This window comes from Dendropsophus ebraccatus, chromosome 1 (genome assembly GCF_027789765.1).
Source record: "Dendropsophus ebraccatus isolate aDenEbr1 chromosome 1, aDenEbr1.pat, whole genome shotgun sequence".
Taxonomy (NCBI): Eukaryota; Metazoa; Chordata; class Amphibia; order Anura; family Hylidae; genus Dendropsophus; species Dendropsophus ebraccatus.
In genome coordinates this window covers 48,406,755-48,430,284 of record NC_091454.1, presented here as the reverse complement: position 1 = coordinate 48,430,284, position 23,530 = coordinate 48,406,755, and the positions used below count along the sequence as shown (strand labels likewise).

Sequence of the window (23,530 nt, the reverse complement as noted above, 5' to 3'; positions counted from 1 at the left end):
ACAAAGCAATGGTAAACGTGCATGGTTGCACCAAATAGTACTTAAATGTCAGACACTGAGCCACCATGCTGCTCAAACACACTTGTAGTAATACAGACATTTCCCTGCCTGTGGGTAGAGTGGATGGAGCTAGATTTAGACAGGAGGGGGAGGAGCTATAGGCTTGCAGAGCTGTGATGTCACTGCTGACCCCTGTGACCTGGAAGTTCTTTATGTAAACAAACGCAAATAAAAAAAAAACAGCAGCAGAGGCTGACGAGGGACACAGAGGTGAAAAAAAAAGGTTAGAGGAAACAACAAGAGAAAGGGACAGATTACAAATTATTCACATTTCCAATACGAAAAAATGTTGGAAACCTCTTTAACCCTTAGGCGACCCTGGACGTACCCGTACATCCAGGGCCGCTTACGTGTGTTCAGAGCGCCGCGGTCCCGAGTGCCGCTCGTAGCTCGGGGCCGCGGCTATTAGCGGGCACGGTCCGATCACCGTGCCCACTTATAAAGTAATTGGATGCAGCTGTCAAAGTTGACAGCTGCATCTGATTACTTAAATGCAGCCATCCCTGGTGTCTAGTGGGGTTGCTCGGTCACTCGGTTGCTTCCGGCTGCAGCAGCTGGAAGCAATCAAAGTGCCTATCTCATCGATCTATCCTGTATTAGTATACGGGATAGATCTCAAAGATCAGTGTGCATATACTAGAAATCCCCCAGGGGGGCTTCTAGTATAGGTGTAAAAGTAAAAAAAAAAGTGTTGTTATTAATAAAAAGCCCCCTCCCCTAATAAAAGTTTGAATCACCCCCCTTTTCCGATGTTATAAATAATAAAAAATAAATAAATAAACATGTTTGCTATCGCCGCGTGCATAATTGCCCGAACTATTAATTAATCACATTACTGATCTCGCACGGTAAACGGCGTAAGCGTGACAAAAATTCCAAAGTGCAAAATTGCGCATTTTTGGGTGCATCAAATCCTGAAAAACTGTAATAAAAAGCGATCAAAAAGTCAATATGCGCAATCAAGGTACCGATAGAAAGAACACATCATGGCGCAAAAAATGACACCTCACACAGACCCATATACCAAAGGATAAAAGCGCTATAAGCATGGGAATAGAGCAATTGTAGGCTATGTTCACACTGCGTATGAATCCGTCCGTAGTGCGAACCACGAATATACGCACGTAGTTTTGAGGTTGATGCGTTCGCTTGAAAGTATACGATATACGCCCGCACAGTGCACACTACGTATGAGCTTACGGCTGGATCGTGTACGGCGCCGTGAAAAATGAACAAGACCATTGTTTGAGGACGGAAATGTTGAAACTCACGGCCGTACTTACGAAGTACTTATTTCAGCCAAATTGAACGTGATTTTTAGATCCAAAAGGTTCTGTGTGTTTTATTGGGCTGGGCGAAGATTTCCAAGTAAATGACCTGTTTCAGATCGCTTCGAAACAAGCTAGGGAAGCATAACTGTACTACGGGTGTAGTTTCAGCCACACATGTACGGCAGCGTACGATCTACGGACGGATTCATACGCAGTGTGAACATAGCCTTAAGGAACATATATTTGTTAACAATGGTTTGAATTTTTTACAGGCCATCAGATACAATAAAAGTTATACATGTTATATAACGTTGTAATCATAACAACTTGAGGAACATATATAACAAGTCATTTTTACCCCAGGGCGAGCGGCGTAAAAACGAGGGGGATAATCATTGGTGGCAGTGGGGGGGGTTAATCGTTGGTGTCAGTGGGGACCTGCAAATAAAATCATTGGTGGCAGTGGGGACCTGCAAATAAAATCATTGATGGCAGTGGGGACCTGCAAATAAAATCATTGGTGGCAGTGAAGACCTGCAAAGAAAATCATTGGTGACAGGGAGAGTTTACAAAGTAAATCATTGGTGGCAGTGAAGAAAGAACTGATGGGGAATACCAAATTTCTGCAGAAAGAGGAATTGAGGTGAGCCCAGCAGGTGAAACACAGCCTCCAGCGACGATCTTCGGCGCTAAGTGAGTTCGAGGCTATGTCCGTCATGCGCAGTACGGCGGGGGACGACACTGACGTCGGCGCGGCCGCGGAACGCAAGCCGCCGGTTGACGTCACTGGACCGCAAGCCTCCGAATCACGGCCCTCTGGGCGTGATTACAGCCCCGGACCGTGACTACATACGCCCCCGAACCGTGACTACATACGCCCCCGGACCGTGACTACATACGCCCACCTTGACTACATACGCCCACCTTGACTACTTACCAAAAATTTACATACAGCGCGTGACCTGAACAAAGTAAGAATACTGTCTAATTGAGGGGGGCACAGAGGTTACAGGGGCATATTTGGGAAGTGTGCTGGGTGATCTACCAGCACGTATCCTTAGCTTTACATTGATTTTCTGCGTGATTGGTTCCCTTTAAGCTCAAGGAGGAAAAAACGAAAATGCAAAAAATTTAAATTTGCCCAGTCCTCTAAGGGTTAATTTGCTTAACCAATAGATACTGTACATAATCTACATAAATCTACATTATCAGATGACTTTCTTATAAACCCCATAACCGTGTGTTCTTATCGAGGTAATCATGATGCCAGCTATTTATGCCAGTTACGCCACCTTATTTTTAGATTCAGAGACCTTGTGGTTGTTTGGAAAGTGATATACATATATAACTAAGACATTGAGCCCAGATAAAGCATACTTTATAAGGAGGAGATATTTTGAACATGTCTCTTATACGTGTAAAGAAATGGAAATAATTGAATAGCAATTGATTGCTCTTAAGCAAGCACATAGTCTATCATTATGAAATCCATCTTCTGGAAAATAATTGATACTTTGGGTTTCTGTTTAGACTATAAGTTGTATTTATTTTCTCTTTCAGCACTTTAGATATAGTATAGATCATGTGTTTGAAGGGGTATGTCTGGGACAATTATAGTATATTGACCTCTGGGTCCCACACTTATCTTCGGATTGAGAGCTCCCCAGCCCCCTCCGGCCTGTTTTTGTGGCTGCCAGAGGTGGTCAAGAGGCAGAAAATAGCTGAATCCAGAGAGTTATGCAATTTGACTAATTTTTATTAACTTTGATAGGAGTTGTTCAAACACATATATGGTGTATGTCATTGGTTCTCAGGTTGGGTATACCCATTTAACATTACATATTTGTAAATGTAAGATGCTTTCCCTTACGTCCTCAGCAGCAGCACAAATGGGGAAGATCCTATGTTCCTGCAATGGTAGGACAGATGGTACTAATAAAAGAAGATTGATTATGAGCCCTATAAGAAGGCCATACAGACCCCTCCTCCTTGTGTTTTTTTCTGTCCTCCTGTGGGACAGGTGGTAGAAGAGGGAAGCAGGCTCAGGCCTATGTTTGTGTCTGGCTTTCCTTTCCAATGATTCTTCCTTTCCACATGGTCGTGTGGAGAGGGGGAGTTTATAAAAAATGTTGTTTTTTCCTGCTCTGCTGTATCAGAGAGAAGATTTACTTTTTAGTAGAGCTATCACTCAGCTTCTCTGCTGTATGGAGCCGCTGTGTGAGGGAAGCCATGAAGCTGCTGCAGTAAGTATCATGGTGCTGCCAGATCTGTGTCCTCACCTGGGCGGCTGCTGATGTTTCGTTATGCTTCAGCAAGGTAAGATATGTCTCATTATTTTCTCCAGTACTGCTACAATGAAGCTATGAAACTGTGTGTGTGTGTGTGAACACAGCCCTAGAGCTGCTAATTGTGTATACCTGTTGCCTCATTTCTTTCTATAGTACTGCCATCGGATGATGCAGTGAAGCTATAAAACTGTGTGTGTGTTTGTGTGTGCACACAACCCTAGAGCTGCTATTTGTGAATTGTGAACATCTGCAGCCTGATTACTTTCTATAGTACTGCTACCAGATGATGCAGTGAAGCTAATTGCGTGTGTGAACACAGCCTTAGAATTGTAGTTGTGTACTGTGTATACCTGCTCTCTGATTACTTTTCCAGTATTACTATCAGATAATACAGTGATCATGTGGACCTTCTGTGTGCTGCTATTTAAGAATGCAGTGAAGTTATGAAGCCACTATGTGTGAACACTGCCTTAGAATTGTAGTGTATTGTGTACACTTGCTGTCTGATTTCTTTCACTATACTGCTATCAGATGATGCAGTGCCCTATGAAGCTACTGTGTGTGTGAACACAGCCTTGGAGTCTGAAGTTGTGTACTTTGTAACAGCTGCTGTCTCATTACTTCCACTAATACTGCTATCAGATGATACAGTAACCATATAGAGATATATGTGTGAGCAGATGCTTAGAGCTAATGAATGTGTACTGGATACACCTGATATCTGATTATTTTGCGTAATACTGCCATCAGATGATGCAGTGATTCTATGGAGCTTTTTTGCGCTGTTCCAGTGCTGCTATTTAAGAATGCAGTAAAGCTACTGTGTGTGAACATGGCCTTAGTACACAGATGTACACATCTACAATCCTATCTGATTACTTTAGTACTGTTATCAGATAATGCAGTGACCTATGAAGCTACATCCTTAGAGATGCTGGATGTGTACTGTGTATACCTGCAGTCTAATTACTCTAATACTGTGTAGACCTGCTGTCTAGTTACTCTCTGTAATACTGATATCAGATGATGCAGTGACCCTATGGAGCTTCTGTGTACTGAAGGGTGCAGTAAAACTATGAAGCTGCTATGTGTGAACACCACCTTAGGATTGCTGGTTGCATATTCAGTGCACCTGTGTGTCTGATTCCAGGCACTCTGCACTAGTCTGTTAGTCGGCACAATTTCCATCCTTGGATGTAGCAGGATTCTGGTGACTTCTGGAGGGGAAAAAGCTTTCTTGGCGTACAGATCCAGCAAGATTCCACTTTCAGGCTGGTTTCACACGCTGTAACTGTGCGGCTGTATTTTTTATGCGGCTGTAAATGTGCGGGTGAAACTCCGGCCGTGGGAAAAAATAGACATGCGGCTCAAAACATACGGTCATTTACTTGGAAATCTGGTTCAACTAAAAATAACAAATAAAATGTTAAGAAAGTGATGCAAACACCTCTGGATGCATCTGGGAAAGCAGGGAAACAGTTTACATGACTCGCTATTACCGGGGTTTGCGATCCTCTGCACTATAGCCGATGTCTCTCATGGTTAATATATTGAATTAATAAAACACATTTTCTTTGTAATAAAGTCCCATTTATTGTTCAATAATTAAATGTAAACGATTCCATCATTTTGCAATTAAATATACTGTTAAAATAAATATATATATAAATAAATGTATATTTATATATATATTTATTTTTTGACAGTATATTTAATTGCACAATGATGGATTCGTTAGAATTAAATTATTGAACAAAGAAACTGTATTTATTTAAACGAAAATGTGTTTTATTCATTAAATATTAATTAGTACAGGAAGCACTATAAGCCGGTAATTCATATGCCGGCAATAGAGCATTCTGTACTAATCATCACTTTACTTTAATGAAAACATCAAATGTTTCTTCTAATTATGTTATGACAATAACATTATTAGAAGAAACATTTAGAATTATATGTGCGCTCAGCTGATTGGCTGATCGGCTGAGCGCACATATAAAGAGCCGGTCCGCAGTACAGTGACTTCATTGTGCTGCGGACCAGCGAAGAGGACACATCGGGGTGAGTATAGAGCTCTCCCCACCCCCTCCCCGGCACTGCACCCCTCCCAGCAAGGAAGGGGGGTCACTTAACCCCTTCCTTGCTGGGATGGGTGCAGTCTGACATCAGTCTGGCCCCCCGGGGGTTAAAGGGGATGCAGTACATCCTCCCTTAACCCCTTGGGGGTCAGACTGTAAGCAGCGATCTGTAAAGATGCTGCATACTGTAAGGAGCACAACACCGCTCACAATGATGGGTGTTGTGCTCCTGTTTGTGTGTTTTGTGTGTTTCTCCCTTTTTGTTTTTCAGATATCGGTATCCTGGGGATTACGTCGGATTCCATGGACTACGTCGATGACCAGCGGTTGTTCTTTGAATTTTTTTTAATAAAATGGTCAATGAGGGTTGTGGGGGTGTTTTTATTTGAATAAAAAAATTTGTAAACTTGTGTCTTGTCTTTATTTCTTTACTTTATAGACTTAGTAGTGGAAGCCGTCTAATAGACAGAATCCATTACTAAGTTGGGGCCTAGTGTTAGCCGGTATAAAATGGCTAACACTAACCCCCCATTATTACCCCAGTACCCAATGCCACCAGGGGTACTGGGAAGAGCCGGGTGCCAGTGGTCCCGGAGCGTCAAAATTGGCGCTCCTGGACCGGGCGGCAGCAGGCTGGTAAGATTTAGGCTGGGGAGGGCCTAAACCAATGGCTCTTCCCACCCTGGTGTTACCAGGCTGCTGTCGTTTGGTTTTTAACCCGGCTGGTTTTAAAAATAGGGGGGACCCTATGTGTTTTTTTTTTAAATAAATAAATAATTAAAAAAAAAACGCATAGGGTCCCCCCTATTTTTATAACCAGCCGGGTTAAAAACCAAACGACAGCAGCCTGGTAACACCAGGGTGGGAAGAGCCATTGGTTTAGGCCCTCCCCAGCCTAAATCTTACCAGCCTGCTGCCGCCCGGTCCAGGAGCGCCAATATTGACGCTCCGGGACCACTGGCACCCGGCTCTTCCCAGTACCCCTGGTGGCATTGGGTACTGGGGTAATAATAGGGGGTTAGTGTTAGCCATTTTATACCGGCTAACACTAGGCCCCAACTTAGTAATGGATTCCGTCTATTAGACGGCTTCCACTACTAAGTCTATAAAGTAAAGAAATAAAGACAAGACACAAGTTTACAAATTTTTTTATTCAAATAAAAACACCCCCACACCCCTCATTGACCATTTTATTATCAAAATTCAAAGAAAAACCGCTGGTCATCGACGTAGTCCATGGAATCCGATGTAATCCCCAGGATACCGATATCTGAAAAACAAAAAGGGAGAAACACACAAAAAACACACAAACAGGAGCACAACACCCATCATTGTGAGCGGTGTTGTGCTCCTTACAGTATGCAGCATCTTTACAGATCGCTGCTTACAGTCTGACCCCCAAGGGGTTAAGGGAGGATGTATTGCATCCCCCTTAACCCCTTGGGGGCCAGACTGATGTCAGACTGCACCCATCCCAGCAAGGAAGGGGTTAAGTGACCCCCCCTTCCTTGCTGGGAGGGGTGCAGTGCCGGGGAGGGGGTGGGGAGAGCTCTATACTCACCCCGATGTGTCCTCTTCGCTGGTCCGCAGCACAATGAAGTCACTGTACTGCGGACCGGCTCATTATATGTGCGCTCAGCCGAACAGCCAATCAGCTGAGCGCACATATAATTCTAAATGTTTCTTCTAATAATGTTATTGTCATAACATAATTAGAAGAAACATTTGATGTTTTCATTAAAGTAAAGTGATAATTAGTACAGAATGCTCTATTGCCGGCATATGAATTACCGGCTTATAGAGCTTCCTGTACTAATTAATATTTAATGAATAAAACACATTTTCTTGGAAATAAATTCAGTTTCGTTTGTCAATAATTTAATTCTAACGAATCCATCATTGTGCAATTAAATATAATGTCAAAAAATAAATATATAGATAAATATACATTTATTTATATATCTATTTTTTTTAACAGTATATTTAATTGCAAAATGATGGATTCGTTAGAAATAAATTATTGATCAACGAAAGTGTCTTGATTACAAAGAAAATGTGTTTGATTAATTTAATATAGTAACTATTAGAGGCATCGGCATTCGGCATCATTGCCGGCTATTTTTGAAGTACTTTGTACGGACCGCCTGTCAATCCTCGGCCGCATATTCAGCCGCAAATAATGGTCTTGTTCATTTTTTACGGGTCCGTTTACGATAGGGCCGTAGATTCATACATAGTGTGCACTGTGCAGCCGCATATCCTATACTTCACAGCATAAACACGAACCCTCAAATATACGGGCGCACTATTACATCCGTACATACGGCCGCACTATTACTACGTGTGAAACAAGGGTCAGGTGGCAGAGAATTCATTTGTGGATTGCAACTTGTTCTCAGAAGAGACAATGACTGCTTAAGATTTTACATCTGAATGATCATCTACAGGCCGAACCGGATGGAGTCAGAGGTCATGGCTCCTTCAGATGAACAAAGACCTTGTTTAAAAAAAAAAATTTCTTAGTAATTTTCAAAAAAAAAAAAAATAAAATAAATAATTGTCTCTTACTAAAGTTGAGCAGTATAATTGGCTGCCCGATCCCCGCAGTTTGGAGACTGGTCCTTCGTTGTAAGGGGGCAGATGTTCACTCCAATATAAAGATAGTTGGATCTGTATTGGACATTCTCATGAAAGTCGTTTTTTTTTCTTATGGTCAGGTCTATTATCTGCCCCAGTCTAATAAGAGGCGAAGGAACTTCTACTTTTGTTCCCCATTCCGTAGGAATTCTAGTACGGAAGGTAAAGGAAAGAATCCTGCACAAGAAGGACCAGACGTCTCGGAGGCCTTGGGGATAAGGACAAGAACTTGTGACTACGTTTTTCTGACGTTTTCCATAATGAGAGAGGTCTGTACCAGTGTTATATGATAGGAAAGGCTACCATATTGAATTTCACAATCTGAGGAAGGTGCTGTATGTGGGATCTATGATCTGTAGGTCCCTCCTAGAAGAAGAATGTTATCTGACCAGGTATACTTGCATGTACCTGTATACAGCCTCCTCTGAGAAGCCGGTTGTATGGAGGATTTATGCTCTGTAGTTCCCTCCTAGAAGAAGGACGTTATCTGGCCATGTATACCCGCATGTACCTGTCTACAGACAAAAGCTGCATATTCCTTTACATCAATACCTTTTGTACAAGGCAATTGGCATTCTTTTCAATTTACAGCCCTTCTGTTTGGAATCATCTTGGCTCCATCTACAGTCACCAAGGTAATGTCTATTGTACTTTTGACTGTTTGAGAAAATTGAACCTCATCATTGTTTCTGGCATGGGACAATTCCTAGAGAAGAGAATAGATCCCCAGTCTGTGACATTCTCTCTTCCTCCAGAGAGATTACAGAAGTTGACACAAGTTCTCAGTACTCCCCAGTTGCTGTCACTTCATCTGATACCCTTGGGTCTTAGGTCTGCTCTGGAAATTACACCCAGAGACAAAGATAGCTTTTCCTGCTCAATGGCAACAGTCTCCCAATGAAGTGGGTAGAGAAAACCATTGATGTATCAAGCAGTGGGGCGCTTGTATGCAGGAGCAACGAGCAAAGGAGCCTTAATCCCCATCAGAGATGTTGCTGGCATCCAACATATGAAGGGAATACTAGTCCACTCCAGCACACCAATCTATGGAAAGCTATCAGTATAAAATCAAAACCGCATCTAGGATGGCGCATATCGATCTTTATAGGGGCACTAAATCAGTAGCATTACTACTGGAGGCAGGGGCATTTTGTCTGCTGGCAATCTATGCTGCGATGTAACCCTGTCGGAGGAACAGTCTCTGGACCAGAAGCTTTCTGGTAAATCGCATGGAGGATAGACCTATTCCTATTGAAGGTTCAAATTGGGAACCCTTTTTTCTCACTCCTATAAAGCCCAGAGTCTTGCAGAATCTGAGACAAGATTGGCCCTTGGTCAGCCTTATTTGCCCCTATTGACCCAAGAGGGCATGGTTCACAATGGTGAGCCCCCTGCCTAAGAATCTTCTGGGAAGTCTCCCCAGCTACTGACTCACAGTAGCAGAGATTACTCCCAGCATCCCTGCCAGGTGTGGGCAGAGTCTAAAAATCTTGCAAGTAGCAAGTCTCTGGTTTCATGATGACCTTTTATTATCTAAAAGCATGGCGTTCTCTCCTGATAATTCCATAGGAATAATCTGGAGGCTTCTGTATACCCTCAGTTAATAACTTAAGAGGGTAGGCCTGTTCGAAGCTTGACTGCCATCAACAAGATGGAAATTGATATGCTGTCAAAGTGGTGACCACTCTTCTGCAGTCCAGAGCCACAACTGCCTACAGAATCTACCTGAAGGTAAAGAAGTTTGAAGCCTGGTGGGTGAAAGTCTCTTCCACATTTACATTGTTACAATCCATTACTCCTGCCAATACGAGAGAGGAGGAGCTTCATCCCTTAGATGTGGGAAGGGCTTGAAGCATGTATATTGAACGGACAAACTCCTTCAGGTAATCTAACCACTTGTTTTTATCCTTTGCAGGGAAAAACAAAGGATGCAAGTCATCCAAAGCTTCTCTGTCCATATGGATAAGGGAAGTCCTCTCCATATGCTACCAAGAAGCTGGATTACAAGTACCTGATGCAATCAAGGTACATTCAATGAGGGCAATATCATCCACATGGGCTGAAAAAAGATCTGTACCCTTGGAACAAATATGCAGGACTGCTTCATGGTCGTCCGTCATTACCTTTGTGAAGCACTATAGACTAGATATTCACGAGTCTGATCAACCAGTTTTTGGCTCAGCCATTCTGTCTTCTGTAATGTAATGGCCTTCCCTAGTCTGTTTTCATAGCTTGCTATATGCCCATTTGTGCTGCTGCTGAGGACGTAAGGGAAAGGATAATTTTTTAATCACCGTAAATTTTCTTTCCTGTAGTCCGAAGCAGCAGCACAGACTTCCCGCCCTGATTTAAACAAACTATTATTTATGCAGCATAACTTGATTGTTTCAATGCCTTATTAACTAAGATTTTATTATGAGTTTTTTGGTCGTTAGAATTGACACAAGGAGGAGTGGTCTGTATGGCCTTATAGGGCTCCTAATCAATCTTCTTTTATTAGTACCATCTGTCCTACCATTGCAGGAAGATAGGATCTTCCCCATTTGTGCTGCTGCTTCGGACTACAGGAAAGAAAATTTACGGTGAGTAAAAAATTATCCTTTACAGCTTAATGCCTCCTTCAGTAATTGCTGGATTTTGTATATAAAGTATACTGTTATATGCCAGCAATTTGACTGTGTTTATTTGTAATTTGGGCACCTGCTCCAGCCATACTCTAGCTCCTGCCAGGAAATCCCCTCAAGTGCTTCAGCAATATGATAGTGATTCCAAAACTTGCCAGTTTTCCTGATAACCTTCCCTTGCAGAATCTTTGTGCATAGCCACGCACTTGGTACACATGATATGTATTATTTATTTCCTTAAAGAGTACCTGTCATGATGTTTCCTAAGCCCATCAGCGTGTAGTTACTCCAGCCTCCAGAAGTTCGGGTAACTATGGACACGACCATGCTATTGGATGACAATTCCATACATTGGCTTTAAATTTATACTGAAACAATGAAGCTTTGCAGCTGCCTTCTGGAAGGGGCTGGTGGTGCATATCAAATTTGAACTGTTTGGGCTAGATAGTTCCTTTTCACTGGGTAACATTATAATTTCAGCTGCTTGTGGGTCCAGAGGGTGTAGGGTGAAGAGGATTCTTTTCACTCTACTTCTGGCTTCTGTCCACAACAATCTACCAAAGCCTCCTGCATCCACAGCACTGCATGTCACTGTCTGCATAAAGGGGTGTAAAACTGGGTAGAAATATAGACAAGATAGTTGAAAACACTTGTATTATAACAGCAATTCTTCCTTGGAGAATCAGCAATCTGTAATCCTAGTAAAATAATGTATGGAAACAATAACCTTCCTAAAGTGAATAAATTGCAAAAATAAAAAAATATATATAGAAAAACAAGCAATAGGATTACATCCAAAGAAGCTGCAACTTAACTCCTAGATTTAAAGCACCAGGTACAGACAGATTACTATTTGAGTTACATAAACCATAAAAGTCTAGTTCCGCAGCACCTAATGTAATGCTCTTTACCCTATGTGAATGAAGATGCATACACATCACGGGTCACATTAGTTTCTGTGACTCGGACACTGTGAAAGTGTCTTTGTAAATTTGGTGTATTTTTCTCTAGCACATATTTGCATTAACGCTGCTATACTAAACTGTCCCACTCATTTACCGTTTTGTCCTTTCCTTGTTTCTGTCCTTTTCTTCCTGGTTTCTGCTTTTGTTTTGAGAAAGTCCTGACAAACAAAATATTACAAGAACCATGAAAAATTGGGAGACGTGAAAGAAGGGGCTTCTGAATATAGCTGCTGCTAAGAATTAACTAAAAAAAGCTAAAAAAAATTAAACAAACAAACAAAAAAAACCCTCCCAGCCCAGAAAACCCATCTGATATGTGATAAACATATCGGGGAACATTTATCAAGTCTGAAGTACTTGTGCACCAGTCTTAAATAAAGCCCTATTCTCCGGACAGATTTACTAAGAGACGCATGCCTCTTAGTACATTCGGCTGGCCCTGCGCCGGGCGCAGGCATTGTGCATAAATAAAATTTTTGCCTGGTTTACGCCTGTTTTCAGATATAAACCTTAATAAATCGTGTGGGGGAGGCCATGGCCCCTCTTTGCCTTGCCCCCCTGCCCACCCATCAGGTGAACAGGGGATACGGTTGGCATATGCCACGGAGAAGGGGGTGAATCTTCCCCTTTTCTGTGATGTACGACAAGCGTGCATGTTAGTAGATTCCTCATTGTCTTCAAGGAGTAGTATAATTATATTATGCTCTATATTATTCTAAAGTGCATTTTCAGCATCTTGTGCTGAAGGCTCTTGCAGTCTATTTGCTGGCCTCTTTTGGGATTAATTTACTTTTTTATTTTTGACAATGTTAATTATTAATAGCCTTACATAAGGGAATTAGATACGGTCAGGTTCTAGACCTCCAGCTCTCTCTCTGTGTTTCTGTACTAGAATTATTAGTGCTGAGTCACTTTCTCCTTTCGTTGGCAGAAATCTACTAGCAATACACACAATAGTAATGTGTATGCTTTCTGCAGGTGGCGGCAACCATTGAAAACTAACAGCAGAATTATTGTTTTTCAGGGTCTGTTCACACGTACAGACTCGCTGCGTAAAACTCGCATCAAACTCGCATGAAAGTAGCTGCGTTTTTTGTGGTGTTGAACTTGCCTGTGAAAATCAAAACTCGCATGTAAAAATCGCACCAAACACGCAGAGAGAATACACATACATTGACTTGATAGCAATCAGTATCGCTGTGAATTTATGTGCGAGAAACTCACAGCGATAAATACGCAGCGAGTCTGTACGTGTGAACAGACCCTAAAACAGAATCAGGGGCAGTAATGCTTTAGATTGATTTTGAAATCATTCCAAAAAAACATTTTTGAATTTAATTCCTTATAATTGGACCACAGGGACTTTTTATTGTAGTCAGCTATAACAGTCCTAGTTAGGTAGACCATTTTCCAAATTAACCATCATAAATAAACCACAAAACATATCGTTTGGATGAAGTAAGAGTTGTCATGTAATGGGGGAACCTCAAGGCACAGGGGGAGGCGGGGCAATAATCCACCAGATGGTGCTCATGGTTTAAGGAGGTGTCACAATAGGAGCCAGTCAGACACTGTGATGCCAAAAAACTTGCACTTTACTTAACAGAAATGGCCACAGAATTTGAACCATGGGAGAAATTTAACTATGTTTACACCACAAAATTTGTGCTGAGAAAAAAAGCTGCCATGGAAGCCTTGAGAATGTTCCCAGTAGAGAGTTAGATACTTAAAGGAGAAGTTCGGGACAAAAGTATTTTTTAACCCTTAGGGGATACAGCCAGTTTTCATTTTTGCGCTTTCGTTTTTTCCTCCTTGTGTATATAAGGCTATAGTGCGTGCATTTTTCCACCTAGAGACCCAGATGAGCCCTTATTTTTTGTACCACTAATTGTGCTTTGCAATGGCAGATGTAATTTTTGCCTAAAAAATGCAGTGAAACCAGAAAAAAATTATATGTGTGGTGAAATTGAAAAAAACAAAAACAAACATTTGTTTGTTTGGGGGGGGGGGGGGGTTTGTTTTTAGGCCGTTTGCCGTAGGGTAAAACTGACTTGTTATACATGTTCCTGAAGTTAGTACGATTAAAAAGATATGTACTGTAACTTGTATAACTTTTATTTTAGTTGATGGCTTTTAAAAAATTAAAACCTTTTAAAAAAATATATATTTTTTTCCTTAAAATTCCTCTATTACCATGATTATAACGCTTTTATCCTTTGGTCTCTGGGCTGTGTGAGGTGTCACTTTTTGCGCCATGATCAGTAATTTCTATCGGTACCTTGATTGCACATGCAACTTTTTGATCGCTTTTTATCACAATTTTTCTAGATTTGATGCAACCCAAATTTTTTACACACATACTAGAAGCCCCCCTTGGTGACTTCTAGTATTACTATTCTGATCTCTCATAGAGATCTATGCAGTATAGATATACTACATAGATCCATGAGATAGGCATCCTATTGCTTTCGGCTGCTGAAGCCGAAAGCAATAGAGTGCCGAGCCGGAATCAGCGCCATTACAGCGCAGCCAACGGCCATTAATACAGTACCGTATAAAAGTTTGGGGTCACCCAAACAATTTTGTGTTTTCCATGAAAAGTCACACTTCTTCACCACCATACGTTGTGAAATGAATAGAAAATAGAGTCAAGACATTGACAAGGTTAGAAATAATGATTTGGATTTGAAATAACATTTTTTTACATCAAACTTTGCTTTCGTCAAAGAATCCACCTTTTGCAGCAATTACAGCATTGCACACCTTTGACATTCTAGCTGTTAATCTGTTGAGGTAAGCTGGAGAAATTGCCCCCCACGCTTCTAGAAGCAGCTCCCACAAGTTGGATTGGTTGGATGGGCACTTCTGGCGTACCATACGGTCAAGCTGCTCCCACAATAGCTCAATGGGGTTCAGATCTGGTGACTGCGCTGGCCTCTCCATTACCGATAGAATACCAGCTGCCTGCTTCTGCTGTAAATAGTTCTTGCACAATTTGGAGGTGTGTTTAGGGTCATTGACCTGTTGTAGGATGAAATTGGCTCCAATCAAGCGCTGTTCACTGGGCATGGCATGGCGTTGCAAAATTGAGTGATAGCCTTCCTTATTCAGAATCCATTTTACCCTGTACAAATCTCCCACCTTACCAGCACCAAAGCAACCCCAGACCATCACATTACCTCCACCATGCTTAACAGATGGCGCCAGGCATTCTTCCAGCATCTTTTCATTTGTTCTGCATCTCACAAACGTTTTTCTTTGTGATCCAAACACCTCAAACTTGGATTCATCCGTCCACAACACTTTTTCCCAGTCTCTGTCCAATGTCTGTGTTCTTTTGCCCATCTAAATCTTTTTCTTTTATTGGCCAGTCTCAGATATGGCTTTTTCTTTGCCACTCTGCCCTGAAGCCCCAAATCCCGCAGTCGCCTCTTCACTGTAGAGGTTGACACTGGTGTTTTGCGGGTATTATTTAATGAAGATGCCAGTTGGGGACCTGTGAGGCGTCTGCTTCTCAAACTAGAGACTCTAATGTGCTTATCTTCTTGCTTAGTTGTGCAACGCAGGCCTCTTGGGCTGTCTTCTGAAGGGAGTAGTACACATCGTTGTAGGAAATCTTCAATTTCTTAGCAATTTCTTGCATGGAATAGCCTTCATTTCTAAGAACAAGAATAGACTGTCGAGTTTCAGATGAAAGTTCTCTTTTTCTGGCCATTTTGAGCGTTTAATTGACCCCACAAATGTGATGCTCCAGAGACACAATCTGCTCAAAGGAAGGTCAGTTTTGTAGCTTCTGTAACGAGCTAGACTGTTTTCAGATGTGTGAACATGATTGCACAAGGGTTTTCTAATCATCAATTAGCCTTCTGAGCCAATGAGCAAACACATTGTACCATTAGAACACTGGAGTGATAGTTGCTGGAAATGGGCCTCTATACACCTATGTAGATATTGCACCAAAAACAGACATTTGCAGCTAGAATAGTCATTTACCACATTAGCAATGTATAGAGTGTATTTGTTTAAAGTTAGGACTAGTTTAAAGTTATCTTCATTGAAAAGTACAGTGCTTTTCCTTCAAAAATAAGGACATTTCAATGTGACCACAAACTTTTCAACGGTAGTGTATATGTGGGGATCACTCCTCCGCGATCGCGTCACGAGGGGGCCAATCCCCCCACTAGACCACCAGTGAAGGGGGACAGTATGTATTTAGATACAGCTGTCTACTTAACGGTCTGATCGCCGTGCCCGTTAATAGCCGCGGTCCCAGGCTACGTATAGCACTCAGGATCGCTCATAGTATGAGCAGATGATGAGGGAGTAGTACTAGAACTGTCTTCATCACCAGCACCTTCTGCCGCCGCCAATGCTGCTGCTGATGCCCCCGCACTGTAGTTCACATCCCCTGCTGGGGACTGCAGAGCCCACCGCTGCCCCCGCGTCTTGGCGACTCGTTCCCTGATGTCATCCAAGCTGCTGGGGGTAACATCAGGGAATGTGTCGGCAAGATGCGGGGGTGCCGTTGAGCTTTTCAGTCCCCAGCAGGGGATGTGAACTACAGTGCAGGGGTATCAGCGGCTGCAGGGGGTGCTGGTGATGGGGATAGCCCTGGTACTACTCCCCCATCATCTGCTCATACTATGAGCAGGTGATGTGAGGAGTAGTACAGTGTAAATGTGTCCAGCACTGAGCATGGAGGAAGGGGGGAGGTAGTTGGATGCACAGGCACGTCTCTCCCTCCCTGCTCGGTGCCCTCCAAATGTATTTATTGAATACATTTATGGAATACTTTGGAGAGCAAGGACACTTGCTCCCCAAAGTATTCCATAAATGCATTCAATCAATAAAGCATAGTTTACATTACATTACATTTTCAGAGACATTCATAGAAACAATACAGTGCCATAGACTTCTACATATAATGGTCCCCTACTGGACACTGCATAGGAATTACAACTGATTCGTGACGTCGTTTTTTTTTTTTTTTTTTTTTTTTTACAGAATCTGAACCCTGCCTGATTGATAAGACTATATTTTTAGTGTCAACCTATAACTAAGTAGACATTCCCCAGAATGGATGGTTCCAAATATACTGTATCTATATAGCAGCTGCAGTTCTGCTTCAGAGTTATCGATAAACAGACACAAGTTGAGACAGCATGTATCTATAATCAAAAGTCTGGGCGAGTAGCCCCCTTTGTTTTGTTTCAACTTTTATACACAAGCAGAGATATTATCCGGCATGTGCACTAAGATGCAAGCCTTGAGCAGTAATATGTAAGTCAAAGTTTGATTGTCCTTGCAGTAGAACATAAAGTACAGATTACATTCTGTGTAAGAAGAGTCTTTTCTTTTCTCTTAAAGATACAGAGAAAACACGCACCAAAGTCTTGTGTCTTGTTCTTATCACTCATCTACTAAATTAAGGGAAATAGCAGTATATGTGCATTTCCCATAATTAATGTACATTAGGAACTTGTCGAACTTTCCATAAGTAATAACATATTAAAAAATATTTTTTGGCCGGAGTTGTCCTTTAAATGGTGGGAATAGTACTGCTGCTTATACCTTCACTGGTATCAGCTTAGTCCCCTGTACACACAAACACGTGGCCACAAGTCGCCTTTATAGTCTCTCATACATTAGGAGGAAGGAGCTGGATCCACAGCCTCCACCGAACTTACACGGTATTTGGTCAGCATTTGTAAGTGAAAACTAGGAGCTGGATCAGAGGTTGTATGAGAGACGGTAAAAGCATATGAAGTATGAGATATATGGAGGGGACAGGTTGCAGAGGACAGTGTTTGTTGTTGTTGTTGTTTTTACCACTAAAGGCCTTGACTTTGTGATTACTTGATCACTGATATAATACATTGCAGTACTTCTGTATTTCAATGTAATATGCTTCTCAGCATAACACTAAAAGGCATCTTATTAGGACCTGTCCCTGGCTGGTCAGCAGCTATATAGCTGGCACCTTTTTGGATGGCATGGATGCAGCATATACAACAGACTGTTAATCACCGTATTAAAGGATTACTCAAGAGGGAAAAAAAGGGTTTTGAAATCAACTGGTGTCAAAAAGTTATAGAAATTTGTAAATAACTTCTATTTAAAAATCTTAGCCCTTCAAGAACTTCAATCACCTGCTATATGTCCTGCAGGAAGTTGTATTCTTTCCAGTATGACACATTGCTCAACTGCCACCTCTGTGGGTGACAGGAACTGTCCAGAGAAGTAGCAAATCCCTATATAAAACCTCTCCTGCTCTTGACAGTTCTGGACAGAGGTGGCAGAAGGGAGACCTGTATAATACTGGAAGGAATTCACTACATCCAGCAGCACATACAGCAGCTGATAAGTACTGGAAGGCTTGGGTTTTTAAATAGAAGTAATTTACAAATTTGTATATCTTTTTTACACCAGTTTAAAAACATGTTTTTCCCCTCTGGAGTGCCCCTTTAAGCACTTAATCACTGGTTGTGAGAAATTATTTTAATATACAACTTCCCTTTAGTAGCTTGGGACCTTCCAACTTTTTTTTTTTTTTTTTTTTGGGGGGGGAGCTTGGTGAATATACAGTAGTATTTAATAGTTCTAGTTATATTCAGTGACAGTGGGGTCACATGAGTGAGAGACATGACATCACCATTTTAAACCTGGAGTGTTATAAAGCTGAAATAATCAATACATTTGTTTTATGGAGTACTGGACTATAAATGTTATATGTATTAGGCTCATGTCTGCATCAGAGTCTCCATTCGGGGCTGTTTTCTTGCGAGAGTAGAAAGAGTGCTGCATGCAATACTCTTTTGCCTGTAAAAATGATGGACTTTCCAGAGGAACCCGACTGAGCCAGTGGTAAGCGCGTCAGGTTCTTTGGGCACCATTGTTGTAATAATGTAATAAATCCTGTGTAATGTTCTGACTTCCATTACAAATGGAGGCCACAACCCTGATGTAAACAGAGCCTAATATTGTTGTTCTGCTATTCACTTTATTTGTGCTTAAGTTTATTCTTTTTTTTTTTTCTTCAGTTGTCAAGGAAGCAGGAGTTTATGAGTGATACCAACCTGTCAGATCATGTAATGGCACCACAAAGCTCTTCTCTTCTCAAGCAAATGAGCTTTGCAAGTCGCTCTATGCCGACAATCCCAGGTAACATACAACACTTTTTGCGACAGGAGCACAGTTTACAGAGTGTAAGCTCACATTCAGGGGGTTGTGTCTGGATAAATACTTTATGATAGTATATGAGCATAGTAGCATTCTGGTAATTCTCATTTTATAGCTAGAAATATATTAGCATGAATACCTGTCCTGACAAAAATGTTAAAAAAATACAGAGTAAATTTAGCATGGTGCACTGCCCCCTAGAGCCCTGCATTAGGAATAGCACAGTGTATCAGGTTGCTTTTTCATTTATAGCTATATAGTTAATGTAAAAAAAAAATCGCTTAGGTGTGTGTGTGTGTGTGTGTGTGTGGGGGGGGGGGGGTTATATAATGAGACTGAATTTAAGGTTTTGAGAAACAATAGTATCAATATATATGTTATCATATGTATTCCCAGATCCCTGAGATTCATATATGTATTAATTTCTTCATTTGTTTCTAGCATTAACTCTTTCAGTTGCCAATGGCCCAACATGTGAAGACCAGAATCATCACAGGATGAGCCAACCAAATGCAGGTACCCTGGAGTCAGACAAGAAGACTGCAAAAAAAAGCAAAGTGAATCAGTTCTTTAAGACAATGGTAATTAGTGATAAAGCATGACACTTATTGATCACCGAAATTATTAATCACCAAAAACTCTACCCAGAGGTTATGTTCACACATGGCGGATACATCCATGGCAGATTCTCCCAAATAAATTCAATAGGGAAGTCAAAACCTGCAAAAAAATCTGCAAAAGTGTGAACATACCCGTACCCAGGAGCTTTTAATTTGCTCCTGGACGTTGCTTGAAATTCCACCTGTCCTATTGTTTCAACAGGATTTCTTGTGCGCTTCCACTCTCCACTAAAAGAATTGACATGTCAATTCTTTGGGGGAAGAGCAGAGGCGCACGAGAAATTCCATTGAAATTCTGCCACTTTTGCTCAGTGTGAATGGGCCCTTAGGCTGCAAATGACAACATTGTAAAATGCAATAAAAAACCCTATGGGTGACATTTATCATTTGCACCTTTTTTTGCGAATATTTTTAGCACTGTGCACTGGCTTATATGTTTGCAGCCTAGTAAGGTATTTATGAACATTCACATGTTGGTTCATAAATCACCTGCTATAGCTTCCCTGGCGCTGTGCATTTTACTGCAGGTATTCATGAATTGACCCTGGTTAAAAAAGTTCCGCTACCCTGGGACTGGAGTACAGATGCGAACGAAAATGCGAAAATTTCAAAATTCTCACATGATAAATCCCGGCTGAGAATATTCTTACGGATAACCACGCCCACAAATGTCAAGAAGGCAAAAAACTGGAGTAAGCTGTCATATTCACACATACACCGAGCTACACTGTTTAGTAAATCTGACGAAGGGCTGTGCACATCACACTTACGCCAAAAAATACTAAGGAGCACAAGGTACACTGCTTGATACATGTCCCCCTATGTGAAGTTAGCCTTTATAGACACTGACACGACAGAATTCCTTTTAAAACCACTGACACACACAAATAGTATTAGGCTATGTTCATACAATGTCTTTTTTTTTTTTTACCATTCTGAGGCCATTTTTTTTTGGACAGTTGTTGCCAAAATGACAGCTGTTCAGAAAAATGGTCGCAGAGTGGCCAAAAAAAGGTGTTGTGTGAACATATATTGTGTGTAATACTGATGATCCCCTCCCTGCTGTGTCGCCTATGATACCTCACAACACTGCTGCGCCTGCATACAATGTCAGTGTAGTGCCAACGTGGTAGGTCTCTGAGGCCACTGCAGCCCCACTTGTGATTCATGCTGTAAGGAAGCAAAGCTGCATTGTAAGGTAGCAGGGGCAGTGCAGCAGGGCGGGCATCATCAGTGTCACAGACATGCCTCTGTGACACAATAAACACATGGAATTTTTTTTTTTTTTTTTTTTTCTGGAAGCAAGATTCAACATTGCACTTATTGTACACCACCCTTATGGATAACCATGGTACTATGGCTGTATGTTATTACATAGGTAACATACATGTTTTTTATTTCATTAAATTAATTTTAAAAAGTCATTTATAAATATTATATATTATAAATTATAATATTAAATAAATATTTTAGTAGGTTCCGTAGGTCATTGAAAAAAAAATGTAATTCCTTTTTACCACTGTGGTTCTGGCTGTATGATCTATTGATCATATGCTTTTTATTAGTTATTTTTTATACATTGCTGCAATGCCTTGATAAAACTTGAGTTGTAATTATTATTCCTAGATTGGCCACTAGATGTCAGTGTTACACCACATACAGAAACATCTGTACATCCTTGAAAGCATTTGGAGTGTGAGATCAATGGGATGGACTATCATTAAAAGAAGTCCAGAATAGCCATTTTGGCTATTAATACATTTTTAATACCTGAATGAAGTTTTTAAAACCTTTGGACCATCAGATTAAGCATGTGAGCAAATCTACATGGCTTTCCTGGTTAAGGGGCACTGTAAAATTGTTTCTAACAATTAACCAACAATAACTTTATCCAGTGTGTAAGGCATAGCTATAGGGGATGCAGAAGGAACAGTCTTGTTTGGATCTTGGTGCCTTAGATAGACTTCAAAAGACACACACTGAGAAAAAAAAAGAATCTGTTGTTGCCTCCTTTGGCGTGCCTCTACCTTGACTATAAAGCACACCTTTAAATCTACTAGCTGGACTGAAGGGGACTCTGCTAGCAACAGTTTAGCAATGTGGCCTAGACTTGAGTAGTTCAGGTGACATTAGGCCTATAGCCTTTGGAAAACAATTAGAATTACAGTCTAATAATTTTGTATTGTTCTTGAGTCCTTGAGTGTGTGGGTGCAGACTTGGCTAAGAGACCTCGCTTGGGCACCTCTATCTTCAAAAGCATGTGTGCAACTGCAGCACAGCCACTTTTGTTCACAGAGTCATTGTAGTCAACCTCATTTTAGTGTGGAAAAACGGATCAAAAGGATGCACACAAATGCATCCATTTAAAAAAAAAAAAGTCATGAAAAAAAATGGATAGGCAAAACATAGTGTGAACCCAGCCTTACATAGGTTAGTAGGAAAGATATATATTAAACAAATGCAAAAATGCAGTGTGGACCCAGCCTCACATGTTTGTGTCTTATCCTACTATCTCTGACAGCCTGGCTTTAGTACTGTATATTATGCAGTTTTATGTATATTTTGCTGAGCTCATTATAATTTATTTTCACTTATTTTTCTTCTGTCATTTTTTCGGTCTTTGTCTTATATGTTTTGCACGTAGGAATATGTTTAGCAGTATAATGCATTTTTAATTTTTTTTTTTTTAGCGTTCCACTAAGGTCAGCGATGATGGAAAGACCACGGACCCTCAAAATGAGACGCTGTTTCTTAACCTGTGATCATTGTCTTCAAAATCACAATAGTGGGGAGACAGTTTCTATGTAAAATCACCTTTAATTACTAGTAATTCCTTTCCTTTAAAAGTAAAGAACTTGCAACAAAAATATGATTCATCTGTACTACAATAGATAGTAGCACGTTAGAGAGGGGGCCATGTTATTCAGCTAATGACCTATTCTACAGGAAATTACATTATAAACTGTAAAGGTGGGTTTACACGTACTGGAACGGTACTGTAATTTTGTATAAGTTTACATACTCACAGCAGTTTTTTCATTCCACTGCAAGTATGTAAAACCTTGGCCGTTTAATACTTTACCCGTCCATGATCCAGCCTGCACAGTTAATTAGTGCGCTGTCCTGCCACACCCACTAATTGGCTGAGTCAGGGAGCCACAGCAGCAGGCCGGAGTAAAGTATTCACCGGGACGCAGCAGGTAATGGGGGAAGGGGCTTTACATACTCGCAGCGGAATGTAAAATCCACTGTAAGGCTATGTTCACACTACGTAAAATTACGGCTGTTGTTGCCGTACTTTATGCAGCTTAGAACATTGCCTATTCCTCTATGGGATCCCGGCCAGAGTGTATACGCTCTGGCCGGGATCCCATAGAGGAATCCCATGCCAGGCCGCAAAGAACTGACATGTCAGTTTTCTGCGGCCGTAGGAAACCCTGTCAGTTCACACAATGAAGCGAGCGGTTCCTATGGGGGGTTCTGATGCGGGCGCGCGCTGATGCACCCGCATCAGAACACTACGGCCATAAAGATCATCCGGCCGGTACTAAGGTACCGGCCGGGATGATCTTAGCAGAGACCGGCCGTTCTCTTACAAAGTGTGAACATAGCCTAAGTGTGTAAACGCAGCAGTAAATGTGAACCCAGCAGAACTTTTTATTTATTTATTTTTTTAATCTAAACAACTGTAGTCGATAAAGTTGGGCAAACTTGCAGAAATTTTGATTTTGCATGAACATGAACGATTGGCATTTGAATCCTGCTGCCTGGAGAAGATGGATGCAGCCCAAGACTGCATGGATCCACT

At 41.3% G+C, this 23,530-nt stretch overlaps 1 protein-coding gene across 1 annotated transcript in view; it reads left to right on the top strand.

Annotated features, from left to right (window-relative positions):
- DOCK2 (dedicator of cytokinesis 2) overlaps positions 1 to 22,933 on the top strand; it is a 478,101-nt gene extending 455,168 nt beyond the window's left edge. The window contains exons 50-52 of the mRNA XM_069970478.1: positions 18,964 to 19,084; positions 19,544 to 19,683; positions 22,413 to 22,933. Coding sequence (XP_069826579.1) covers positions 18,964 to 19,084; positions 19,544 to 19,683; positions 22,413 to 22,484 — 333 coding nt within the window. The 3' untranslated portion in view covers positions 22,485 to 22,933. The remainder of the gene's footprint in view (positions 1 to 18,963; positions 19,085 to 19,543; positions 19,684 to 22,412) is intronic.
- Positions 22,934 to 23,530: the final 597 nt, after the last annotated feature.